Here is a 12,301-nt window from a genome sequence, read left to right as displayed (position 1 = left end):
AGAGAAATGAGCAATTGGAAAGAAAGATTTCGACCTAGTTATAGGCAACGATCGGAACTTCTGATCCCTGGTTAGGAGCTTCCGCACGCATTTCGGAGCTTCGATCTCCCAATCAAAGCTTCTGGTCTCTAGCCACCGAACATGTGTCCTGTGACTGGACAAATAATTGCTGCTCGAAGAGTTAAGACATTCCGAACTCTCTCGAGTCAAATCACCAATCAGAAAAACCCATACCTATCCAGAGGTGATCACGGTGCGGTTTGACGGTTTTTTTTGGTAAGAAATTCAAACCGATTTGTCAATTCGGTTCGGTTATATTTTATTTTTTTTAGTTGCGATTTTATATGTAAAATTATTATCGCCTTTTCGGCGGTTTTAAGCGGTTGCGGTCGCTTCACGGTTTTTTTAATGATAAGTAAAATAAAAAAATAGAACTATTCAAAGTATTTAGAACAATGAATGAAAACTATAATAAACAAAATAAATCTAGATAAAAAAAAATCAAGCGACAAAATAAAATTAATAAACTATAATATTTTTAGACACAACAAAACACCCACAAACAATCTAGCATATAGTTTTTTCTTTAACCACACAACCATAATAATTAAACGTTGAACATAACAGTTTCTTCAAAAAATCACAAAGGTAGTTTGCAATATCCCCATCATTTGTCACTTTCAAACTTTAAACATTAGATGTTTGATCCTGCTTTAAAAAAATTAGAGTGGAGGCGGCATAAGTAAGAATCTATCGTGTATATACCGTGTGCTCATTAATAAATATAGTCATAGCTAAATAAAACTATACACGGCGGTGGGGCGAGGCGAGGCGGTTCTCTTTTTTTAAAACCTCGGTTGTTTTAAAAAAAAATGAGATACAACGGTGCGGTGTGGGGCGAAGCGGTCGGTTTGGGCGGTTTTTGAAAAAAAAATGATCAGCCATATACCTATATGCCGGAATAAGGTTCAGATCATCCGATCTACAGTTCGGAACTTCCGAATTGTTCGGTACCTCCGGTCCTAATCATTGTCTTTTGAAGGGTTTGGAACCACCAATATTGACTCGGTTCAAGTTCGGACTTTCAGAACTACTTGAACACTTGAAACACTCCGGACTATTACTAGACGCTTTGAATCCCATTTTTAACTCTAGCTAATTACCCAAACGAGGATCTTTTAACCATGTTTTGACCAATTAATATGATTAGACAGTTAATTAACTTAATTAAGAGTCGGACTACTACACTTTTTTTCTCAATAATATCAACATATATATGTATATATAATATTAAAAATGAGAATTCTAAAAAACGTGAAGCATGAATGAAGACATTAAAGGAATTCAATTTAGACAAAATAGTAGGAAAAAAATGTGATATTTAATTTTATTTTTAGTTAAATTTTATTTTTGGTTAAAATCAAAGTTAACTTTTAAATTTTAAATATTTAATTTTCTACAAAATAATTTTTTTTAAAAAAAAGAATCGTTAAAAGACCTAAATGTTCATTAATGGTTACTCTTCAATATAAAAGTTTCTAAAATTTATTTATTTATTCATAAATGTTGTATATTTATATGTTATTTAACATATATACCGATACACTTAATATAATTTCAATTATAGGAAAAAATAAAATCAATTTTTTTTATATTTAACAACTACTAAAAATCGTTAAATTTTTTAAAATTTAAATTTAAATGTCGTTATTTCGTCACGTTTCACCTTTTAAAATTTCGTTGATAATTAAAAATTGAATTTTTACGTCACTATTAAATGTGAAATGGGGATTAGGGTCAAAGCTAATAAAACATTAATGCCACATAGGGATGGCAATTTCCTCCGAACTCAATGAAGAACCCGATATCCGACCCGAACGGAGGAGGGTATGGAGGCATTTTTTGGACCCGATTAAATAAATTGGTAAATGGGTATGAAGATCTTGTAAATGGGGATGAAGGAGGATGTAGTGGTATCCTACCCATATCCGACCCGATACCCGATTATATATATATATATATATATATATATATATATATATATATATATATATACATACATACATACATACACATATTAATTTATATTAAATAAATTCTAATTTAATTTTTTTTGTTGAATTATGTTAGTTGGATGAAATAATGAAAATTATTAATATAAAACTAATGCTATTTTTTAGAAGTTTTATTTTTTATATAAGTATTTGGTTGTAAATTTTCTTCGGTGTTTTATTTTTTTATTATCTTAAAAATTTTGATATAAAAATCTAGTAAATAAGTATAATTTTATCAAATAATTAAAATTTTAAAAAAATTATTTTTATGGAGTATATACAATAAATGGGTATATGGGTAGGATATGGATATCCGATCATCCGATGGGTATGAGGATGTAGATGAAATTAAATATCCGATGGGTATGGGTATGTGTATGGGGATAGATTTAATAAATGAGTATGGGGATGGAGGCACGATATCCAACCCATACCCGACCCATTGTCATTCCTAATTATTGCCACATGGTTCTGTACACTGGTAATGGAGCCAACTTTATCCATCTCTCGCAACTACAATCAATCAAATTTTTAATATTAAGGTCCCAATGCTTTTTTGACCTCTTGTCAACGTTTACGAATTTAATTTTTATTTATATTTTAGGATATATTTCAAAATATCACGTGAATATATGTTGGTTTAGTTTCTTTACATTAATATTTCATGGGAACGAAATTCTCCATATATTTAGAAACATAGGACTCAGGATCATCAATACAGTACGATATTTACAATCATGTCTTGACTTGAACTTTGAAGTGGCTCGGTTCTTAGGTGAAATCATTTTTTTGGTAGGATAGTGTTGTCTCCTTTTCATATTTTTTTTAAAAAAGTTTACCATTCTTTCCATTTCTTTTTTACCAATTTATTTTCTTTATCTTTTTTCCGTCGCATAAAAAAAATTTCTTTATCATTTTTTCCGTTACGAAAAATGGACGGTACACGTATATAACAATGCATTAGGAACTAGTTTAATACTAAGGTTCCTAGGCTTTTGACCTTATGCATACAATTTTATTTAACATCTTCGAATTCGATCCATTTAAAATAATAAATTCCCATCAACTAATTTAATTTATCTTTACATTTTTTTAATGATAAATAAATGTAATTCTGATTAAAAAAATGTAAATTTGTAAACTCTGGAAAAAAGTGACTAATTTAAGTATTTAACCACTGATTAAAAAAATGGCACTTTCACTGCATAGTGCCAAGAAGTGCTGGAGAGGTGTTCAGACTGAAATATTTTAAAAGTATTATTATTATTATTATTATTATTATTATTATTATTATTATTATTATTATTATTATTATTGAGATTGTATTTTATTCAAAATTCTCGCGACCGCCTTCTCTGTCTAAACCTAGTCGGCCTTTATTTGTTCACTACAAAAGATAGTAGCCGACTGCAAAAGCAAGCGAGAGAGAGAGTCGGTTCCTGATCTTGTAAAGCCCTGCGACAATGATATAAATGCATACCCACCTCTCAGATTCTTGTTTTCTTTGCTGTTAAGCTTCTTGTAATCCCCTTTTCTTCCTGTTTTCTGCTCCAAAGATTCATAATGAACAAGCAAGATATGCTGAAGGTTCAGGTAATTAAGGGGTTTCTTTCTTTCAAGATTTGTGCACACTCGTGGTGTTTGCCTTGTTTTTGTTTGTGTTAATGACTCAGTTCTTGTGTTGTTATTTTGGATTGCAGACTTGTGTTCTTAGAGTAAATATACACTGTGAAGGCTGCAAGGAAAAGGTCAAGAAGAAGCTGCAGAAGGTTCAGGGTAAGTTTTGGGGTTTGATTATCACTGGTTTTCAGCTAGTGTTTATCAAGAAATCGAGTTTTAGTTTTGTCCCATGTGATTTTTTCTACTGTTTTATTTACTTATTTGTCAAAGATTTAATCTTTTTTGGTTTTTTATATCTCTGCAGGAGTGTACAAGGTTAATATAGATGTGGAGCAAGGGAAAGTTTTAGTTTCTGGGAATGTTGATCCAGCAGTTCTCATAGAGAAACTGGAGAAATCAGGCAAACATGCTGAGCTCGTGGGAGCTCAAAATAGACAGAATCCCGCAAATTTTCTCAACAATAACCCGAGTAATGGGGGCAAAGATAATAGATCTCAAAAGGGTGGCAAAGATCAGCAGAAAAGTGGTCATCAGCAAATACCTCTGCAGCAACAGAGTGTAAAAGGGATGAAAGATATGAAATTTCTGGGTAAAGATAATAATAAATCTGGCAAGTTTAATTTTTCTGAAGATGAGGAGGATGATGATGATTTCGACGATGAATTTGATGATGATTCTGATGAGGAATTTGTTACTGGTCATCAAGTGTCCCATAAAGTTGCAAATGGCGGCCATTTGAAGGGCAAGAATGGAGCTAAACAAAGCAAGAAAGGCGGCGGATTCGACTTTTTGAAGGGTATGTTGGGTAAAACTGGTGCTAAAGATGTCGATGGGAAGAACAGTGGTAAGAGTAAAGCAGAGAAGGGGAATCAAGATAAAGGGGGTGGTAAAAAAGGTGGTAAGAATGTAGGATTTGTAGTCGGAGACGGTAAACCTGGGGCGAAAAACGGTAAGAATGATGGGAAGAACAATGATAGCTGGGGCAAGAAAGGGGGTGAGAAATTTGATGTGGTTCCAAAAATGGACAATAAACAGCAAGGATTCAAGGAGGTCAATGCAAATCATAAAGGGTTGAATGGTGGAAATGTAGGCATGATGGGTGCTAACTATCCGATGGCTAATTTTCCGGCTGCCGCCGCCGCCGCGCAAGGGATGAACATGGGGAATTTTCCGGGTCACATGGGGAATTTTCCCGGCGCGGCACAAGGGCGGCCGGCGGCGGATCACTTCGCCATGGGACATGGGAATCCTTATAACAACCAACAGCAGCAATACATGGCTCAGATGATGATGATGAATCAGCAACGGGCGAACGGGAACGATATGTACCATCCGATGATGTTCAATCGGCCGGTGCAACCCGGGATGAACTACGGGCCTCCGCCACCGCCGAACGATAAATTTACGCATATTTTCAGTGATGAGAACACTGATAGTTGCAGTATCATGTGAAAATAGTCTTGTTTTAGATATGTTTGGTTTAGTTAAATTTGTTTTGTGATGTTTTTTTTCCTATGGTCAGCTTTGTGACCTGTTGTTGTAGCTTAGTGAAAATTTGTGCTATTGTCAATCCAACATGTACTAAACGAAGTATTGATTTCCTTTTAAGTAGGTTCTATGAACATTCTTCCCTCGTGTTTTGAGATCGATGTCTATGTTAATGACACAAAAAACTATTGATGAGACAATATTCTGAACGATAAAAACTTTTGTGAGATCGTTTTATGGATCAAATATTTCGTCTTTGGTTTGAATAAATGCTGTTTGGTTTGAGTTTTGATACGATGGTTGCTTCCAAATCATTTTTGAATTAATTGAATTTCAAAAATTGTTAGAATATTAAAAGAAATTGAAATTGAAATTGAAATTGAAATAAAATGCACCAATAACAAGTGGGTGGATGTATGAACTAAACTTTTGAATCTTCTAGTCTATTTAAATTGATTTAATTATTGAGATTACAAAATGTGAGAGTTGACCAAGGGGAGTCATACAAGGTATTGCAGTAATAACGAAATTCAACTTTCACTCAAAAAAATAAAAAAATAACGAAATTCAACTTCTTTGTTTTGTCCCGATTTAATATTGAAGACCACAATTCGGGTTCAATATAATTAACGAAAATAGAACATAAAAATACTTTATAATTTTGGTTGAAATTAGATAATAATAATTTCAACACAATTATGTCGGCAAGAAAACGCGTGTGTGCGCTGTGAATTTCAATTTAACATTGTTCCACACCATACGGCAACTGCACAGAATCCCTATTTGGATTATGGCTACCTAGCTTGAGAGAGAGGACTTCGCTTTCTCGTTGGCTTTAATTCCTTCCAATTTTCGAAAATTTATTTATTTATTTTTAAAATATATATTTATACCCAATATTAAAGCTGAGGTGACATAAAAAAAAAATTTTAGTGTCATGGATTAAAAAGTTTTACATCCATCTATCCAAATATAGACATTTATAAAAGTATCAGACAATATCCTCATGCAAACTAGTAGATTAAATCATCAAACATGGTTCAGATGGAGTTCTTCTATGCAACGTTATGGATAGTACTTTAGGCCTTAGTCTTAATATAATGGTTACGAGGGTGTCTCATGTAATTTTTCAGGCAGGTCTGCGACTCTGCATATTTGCATTATATGGAAAAAGAATTTACCATCTCTTTGGCTATTGGATAAAGATTTGGGGTAATATATGACATCGTTTGGTGTGCAGGATAATGCATTGTTTAACTATTTATCATCATTTTGACCAATTGGTTGTATGCATGCTAGCAGAAAGATAGTAGTAGCCAATGTTAAATCCAATCGTCCAAAATTGATTTGAACATGAAGTTCATAAAAATGTGGACACATAACTAAATTAAAATTGGACTATTAGATGTACATTATATCTATCATTGAGGTATTACCCATATGCTAGGTTGAAAATCTACCCTATTAGATATAGTGCAATGTTACTATCATTATGCGGGTAGATGAGATCCTAGTATATGGGTAATACCCAAATCATGCATCCAACGGTTCGTATTTTTACACATAGGCGTAATTAATTATATAATGTTGACGTGACAAATCATGAGACATTAGATCTATCATTGGGGTATTACCCATATGCTAGATTGAAATCTACCCATAATGCCTGAACCCACTCACCAATTGCCACGTGTACACACTTACACTCAAATCTCAATTTTAGTTCGCTTCACTTATGGAAATGATTTTAAATTATAGATTTCAAATCTTTTTAAGCTTATAATTAAATTAAAGAAAAAAAAGTAAAGATTTCAGCCCAACATAACAAAAATAGTTGACCCAATAGATTGCTTAAAAGTTGGGCCCATCCCATATATTCACCAGTTTTCTCTCGTTCGAGTCTTCTCAAGTCAACAGTCGTCGTCGATCGGTTTCAGTCTCCGCCAGCACCTACGATTCACAAGGTACAAAGATTCATTGTTGCTTCTGAACAAATGCTGAGCGATTTCAAGAATTTAACGATTTGCGATTCCTTTCAATTTGATTCAACTCTGGATTTACCTTTCCCCCCCCCCCCCCCCCCCCGATTATGTGTACTTAATCAGGGACAAAAATGCACTCCTTTGGGTACAGAGCTAATGCTCTGCTAACCTTCGCCATCACCATTCTCGCCTTGATGTGCGCCATGGCCTCTGTATCTGACAATTTTAATTCGCTGTCTCCTACCTCTGAAGTTCAGGTATATATAATTGGATGCGCAAATATGTTTAATTGTTAATTCTTCCCTTTTTTTATGATGTTGTTCATTTGGGTTTCTTTTTTTTTTCCCTGTGAGTTTTAGGTTCTGAATATTAATTGGTTCCAGAAGAAACCCGATGGAGATGATGAGGTAAATCAACCTATTGGGACGGTGTTCATTAATTTATTTTATGTATCCGAGATTATGGGACTGTTATTGCGCAGAGAGTTCCGCTTGTATATTAGCACGTGAACTACGTTAATTTCTCCTTAACTTCGTTTCGTCATAAACTGTTTGTATGTCCCTGTGATTTTTGTACATTTTGGTTGCTACGTTGGTATATCTTGCATTCAAAATTCAGTTGTTTTGCCGACTATGCATTTACTCGATTCGGATTGCCCACATACATTTTCATTGTCTCGATCTTCCTTTCCCGGTCAAAATTTCAGCTTTGTACAAGTCAAAGTTTCTGCACTATGGACTATTTTTTGTGTTTACTTTTTTTATAACATTTAACTTTCTATCAAAGTTTGACACTGTTGAAATGCTTTTCTTGAGTTTAAAGGCTCAGGTTGCCATTTAATCCTATTTATGGGTCATGCATAGTTTATGATCTTTATCATAGTTACATTCGGAGGTTTTCATGATTATGTGTCCTTCGGTTTGGTTAAGTTTAAGGTGATAATAAATCTCAAGGATTTTACATTTCCTCACTCACCGGTCACTACCTCTACCAATGAAAAGTTAAAAAGGAAGCAACAGCTTGATCTGGAATCTGGTTTTCTTTCATCCCAAATCTCTTGCATATTTTTCTTTCCTTTTTTCAAACCAAATTTGGAGTACCAGCTCCGCATTTTGACTAATGAATAGAGATTATCCTAAGCTAATGTGTGCTTGCACAGAAAATAACTTAGGTTTAGCAGTTATCAATGTGCAAAATTGTGGTCAATTTCTTGTATTCCAATTTTGAGAAACAATCGGGGAAACATGACATACCTGGTTCGCTAATTAGTATGTTTGTATCATGCAGGTCAGCCTGACATTGAATATATCTGCTAACTTGCAGTCATTATTTACATGGAATACAAAGCAGGTTTGTCAGTTACTTAGTATGTGAAATATTTTGTTAATTTTAACTTTGACTACCTATAGTATGTTCTCTTGATACTATTGGTGATACCCAATATGGATAGAGAGGGCTACTTGCTTTCTGTAAATAAATCCATGATTTCATGGGTTTGGCTTTTATTATAGTCACAAAGATTGGTTCAGTAACTAGATGAAGTTCAACTAGTGGAACATCATCATTGCCTATCCATCTACAGCTTTTATGGGCATAGTTCAGTTGTTGGCTGGTCGCTGGATATAATACACATGCAATGAAACATGCCACGTGGTTTGCTCAATAAATTATTGACTGCAGGCTATACCATTAAAATACGGGAAGGTTATGCTTTGCATCTCTCTTTCATGCTTATTCCAGGGCTCCTGTTTTAGGTAGTTACATAGTGTGCAAGGACAGGCTTATGGGTGTGATCTGCCCATCTGTCCCAGCTCCTACTCAAATACCTGAAACAAAGTGTGTATCTACCTAGATCTCATTTTCATTTTCGTTTTTAGCTAAACTCAAGAGATCTAATATTTTTTAAACTTAAAAAAGTTTCATCCCATGCCTTCCCTTAACGTATAAGGGCGGAGCCACACTTATGGCCACCCAGGCTACAATTTTTTGTATATATAAATTTTGAAAAATTTTGGATTAATTTGGTATTAGCCCGGTTAGCTCAATTAAAAATATTAAAAGATTCGGGAGCTTAAAGTTTTAGCTCGGGTAGACCAGAAATCCTGGCTCCGCCACTGTTAACGTGAACGAATTCCCAGACCCATCCTTAGTCCTTACTAATTTGTTTGAGCTTTATAAAAATTAAATTAAGTTCTCCATTTTATGCATATCAATGGTAACTTCTCTTGCCTTCTGTTAGCCTTCATAATATCATAGTTCTCAGGGCTTGATGTGTTTTCTCTTCTTCTATGCTTTCTTGTATCTGTACTTGTTTTTGGTAAGTATTACTGTATTAGTGTTCTCTTCTTTTACTTTCTTCAGCAAATTTTGACTTTTTATGTCACCACATGCAATTTTTAACTATATCATGTGTAAAATATCTCACGTAGAAGTTTATAAAAAAGGAATGAACTAATGTCAACCTTCAGATGCTAAAATTTTGGAGTGGCTTAACTTATGAGCTCTTATTGGCATTTAAGTTCATGTAACGTGACAACAGTCCTTCTGGAATTTTCAGGTCTTTGTATTTTTAGCTGCTGAATATGAAACACCAAAGAATTCGTTGAATCAGGTGTGTACCAGTTCTTGAGTTTTTTTTATACTTATCGAATTCATTTTGTTGTATATTTCTATCTCTCGAATCTACTGTACATAATCTGCTCATGGTTTGATCACACTACAAATTAGTGGCCTAATTGAAATGTTTTCTTGTCACCAGAGTATTTCTTGCACTTGAGACATACTCTGCAGATATCTCTATGCTATTGTTCTGTTATGGCCTTGTGATGAGGTGGTTCGTATTATAGTCTATTTAGAATTTTGAGAATGAAAGCATCACCGAAGCAAGAATAGATGTCATCTGATGACTAGTCCTTGGATTTGTTAAAATTGTTTCTAGGTGTACTTTATCGATAAACAATTTGATGCTTGGGAACTCTTAGACTTCGGTGAATGGGTTTCGACCTTTTTTTCAGTTTGTCATCAGCAAATAGTGGGGAGATATCTTTACTGATCTATCTCATTTGAAAGATTGAAAAAACGAATTAAATTTAGGAAACCAAAAAGATAGAGATGTATGAATTGATTTGACACCAGAGAGATTGCAAAAGTGAAATAAATGAAGGAAACAAAAAGGAAAAGATGATGTATGAATTGATTTGTTAATTGGATGGCATTCTGGACTACTGAAATTATATATCTGTTTGCCTGTGGACCCCTCATACCCTTCTAATATTTTATTCTAGTCAATATCATATATCTCCATTGATTGGATAGAAAGAAAGAAAATTGATGTCCAAAGTATTTGCTAGACAATGTTTGTTTCATTGTAAAACACTATCAGGAGAGCTCTTGAGTAGCATAAAATATCGTGTATGTTACAATTCTCTAAATGACTGGAATTCAATTTTGTAGGTGTCCTTGTGGGATGGCATTATACCTTCCAAAGAACATGCAAAGTTTAAGATTCACACAACAAACAAATATCGTTTTATTGACCAAGTGAGTATTATATGTAGTGTTTTACGTATTCATACCTAATCTTTTGATTCGGTCTTTGATGTATCTTCTTTTGTCGCCTAGGGGAGAAACCTACGCGGCAAAGAGTTCAACTTAACATTGCATTGGCATGTCATGCCAAAGACCGGAAAGATGTTTGCCGACAAAATAGTGATGACTGGCTACCGCTTACCTGAGGCGTATAGATAAAATAACCATCTTGTGGCATTTTCTGTAATTTAGTGTTACGAGAGTTAAAGATACATGCTTGGGAGTAACAAAATCAGGAATCTGAGAGGTGATTTTATTTGTGACTCTTGAAAATATTGTTTTAACCATGAAGATTTATAGAATTTGAGTTTAGACTCGGCATTCTACCCTAAATCCGAAGAACTTGTGATGTTTAGGCTCGGCATTTTACCGTAAATTCGAAGAACTGGCCTCTACCTGAAGTCTGAAAACTGTGTTTAATGTTGTTATTATGACTGATATGATCATGGGCGAATCTATGATCTTGGATGGGAGGGTTGGGGATGTATTCTTCAGATAAATTTAGATTCTTTTCATAAAAATTAAACAGTAAAGCTGTTAGAAATCGGGGAAAAAGAACGTGATATTATCATTATCGGTTTTTTCCTAACTTGTGGGGTGCAATCCAAGCCGTGACTGCACTAACCGAGTTCTTGGGTGTAGAAGGCTTGGCTTGTTGATTGGCCAACTTAAGCGCATGCTTAATGGTGTGAGGATGTAAATGTGATGATGTTGTTAATAATTTATTGCATGTTGATGTTAGCGATGATAATTTTATCTCATGGTTCTGCGAGGTGCGAGTGTGAGATGGTATCGTAGAGATGATGTTGAAATATTAATTTTTTATTTCATTAAATCCATATTTTTATTTAAACACAAAATAAATTTTATAATTAAAAGAAATTAAAATTACATATAATTAAAATTTAAATATTACATAAAATTAAGAAATACACAAAAATAAGAGGTTAAAAAATTACAAATAATTAAAGCAAATTACTTACAACTAAATAAAATTATGTCCAATCTTTTACGAAGAATTGCTCGTTGTATTTTCATAAAATAGTCACATCGCACATCATTCATGTTAGGATCGTTAATATTTTTCTCCATGATTCAATTTTCTTGCTCTCTCTCCAGCTTTGTCTATTTCATTGCTTGTTTCATTTCCTTATTCATCGTCTATATTTCGTACTTCTTTGCCATATGTACCTCAACTTTTGCATAATGGTCCTTGCTATAGCAATCTTAGTATCCTCAATTTCATAAAGAAAATGTTTTATTATTAAATTTATTTTTAAATTTTATTTAATAAATTAAAACGGTTAGATTAATCTAGCTTGGATCTGATTAACTTTTAACAAAAATTTTAAAAAAAAGTGGCAGGATGAGCTTCACCACGTAGAAAGAATCCGCACAGGGACTGCCTGCAACATTGCACGAGGGCATCCGTCGTGCGATATTCTCGCTCCTTTGAAACAGGCGAGAAAGTTCACTTCATCGCATGAACTTCCTACCCATTGTATATGTTCTAAAAGTCATCGTATTTGTATATGCTCTAAAGTCTTAATTCTGGATAATGTGTTCGAT

At 33.8% G+C, this 12,301-nt stretch overlaps 2 protein-coding genes across 3 annotated transcripts; both read left to right on the top strand.

Moving 5' to 3' along the window:
- Positions 1–3,447: 3,447 nt before the first annotated feature.
- LOC140864249 (uncharacterized) lies at positions 3,448–5,317 on the top strand. Its single transcript, XM_073268300.1, has 3 exons — positions 3,448–3,647; positions 3,755–3,830; positions 3,979–5,317. The coding sequence occupies exons 1-3, from the start codon at positions 3,618–3,620 to the stop codon at positions 5,124–5,126; spliced, it is 1,254 nt and encodes a 417-aa protein (XP_073124401.1). The 5' UTR covers positions 3,448–3,617; the 3' UTR covers positions 5,127–5,317.
- A 1,674-nt stretch (positions 5,318–6,991) lies between these two features.
- Positions 6,992–11,133, top strand: LOC140864879 (signal peptidase complex subunit 3B). 2 transcript variants are annotated; one of them, XR_012144390.1, is made up of 8 exons: positions 6,992–7,126; positions 7,268–7,401; positions 7,504–7,551; positions 8,432–8,494; positions 9,702–9,755; positions 10,598–10,684; positions 10,766–10,979; positions 11,025–11,133. XR_012144390.1 is itself a non-coding variant. In XM_073269276.1 (7 exons), exons 2-7 carry the CDS (start codon positions 7,276–7,278, stop codon positions 10,889–10,891), a joined length of 504 nt encoding a protein of 167 aa, XP_073125377.1. In that variant the 5' UTR covers positions 6,992–7,126; positions 7,268–7,275; the 3' UTR covers positions 10,892–11,133. The 2 variants fall into 2 exon arrangements, 1 of the variants encoding a protein (XP_073125377.1); XM_073269276.1 differs by having other exon boundaries at positions 10,766–11,133.
- The last annotated feature ends 1,168 nt before the right edge of the window (positions 11,134–12,301 follow it).

Source organism: Henckelia pumila, chromosome 4 (assembly GCF_033568475.1).
Source record: "Henckelia pumila isolate YLH828 chromosome 4, ASM3356847v2, whole genome shotgun sequence".
NCBI classification, from domain to species: domain Eukaryota; kingdom Viridiplantae; phylum Streptophyta; class Magnoliopsida; order Lamiales; family Gesneriaceae; genus Henckelia; species Henckelia pumila.
This window is presented reverse-complemented; position numbering and strand designations above follow the sequence as displayed.

Bases quoted from the DNA above. Each gene is read 5' to 3' on its own strand.
- LOC140864249 (XM_073268300.1), top strand. From the start codon at position 3,618: ATGAACAAGCAAGATATGCTGAAGGTTCAG. The intron at 3,648-3,754 runs GTAATTAAGGGG...TTTGGATTGCAG, and splicing joins AAGATATGCTGAAGGTTCAG to ACTTGTGTTCTTAGAGTAAA. The intron at 3,831-3,978 runs GTAAGTTTTGGG...ATATCTCTGCAG, and splicing joins GAAGCTGCAGAAGGTTCAGG to GAGTGTACAAGGTTAATATA.
- LOC140864879 (XM_073269276.1), top strand. From the start codon at position 7,276: ATGCACTCCTTTGGGTACAGAGCTAATGCTCTGCTAACCTTCGCCATC. The intron at 9,756-10,597 runs GTGTGTACCAGT...TCAATTTTGTAG, and splicing joins CAAAGAATTCGTTGAATCAG to GTGTCCTTGTGGGATGGCAT. The intron at 10,685-10,765 runs GTGAGTATTATA...TTTGTCGCCTAG, and splicing joins AATATCGTTTTATTGACCAA to GGGAGAAACCTACGCGGCAA.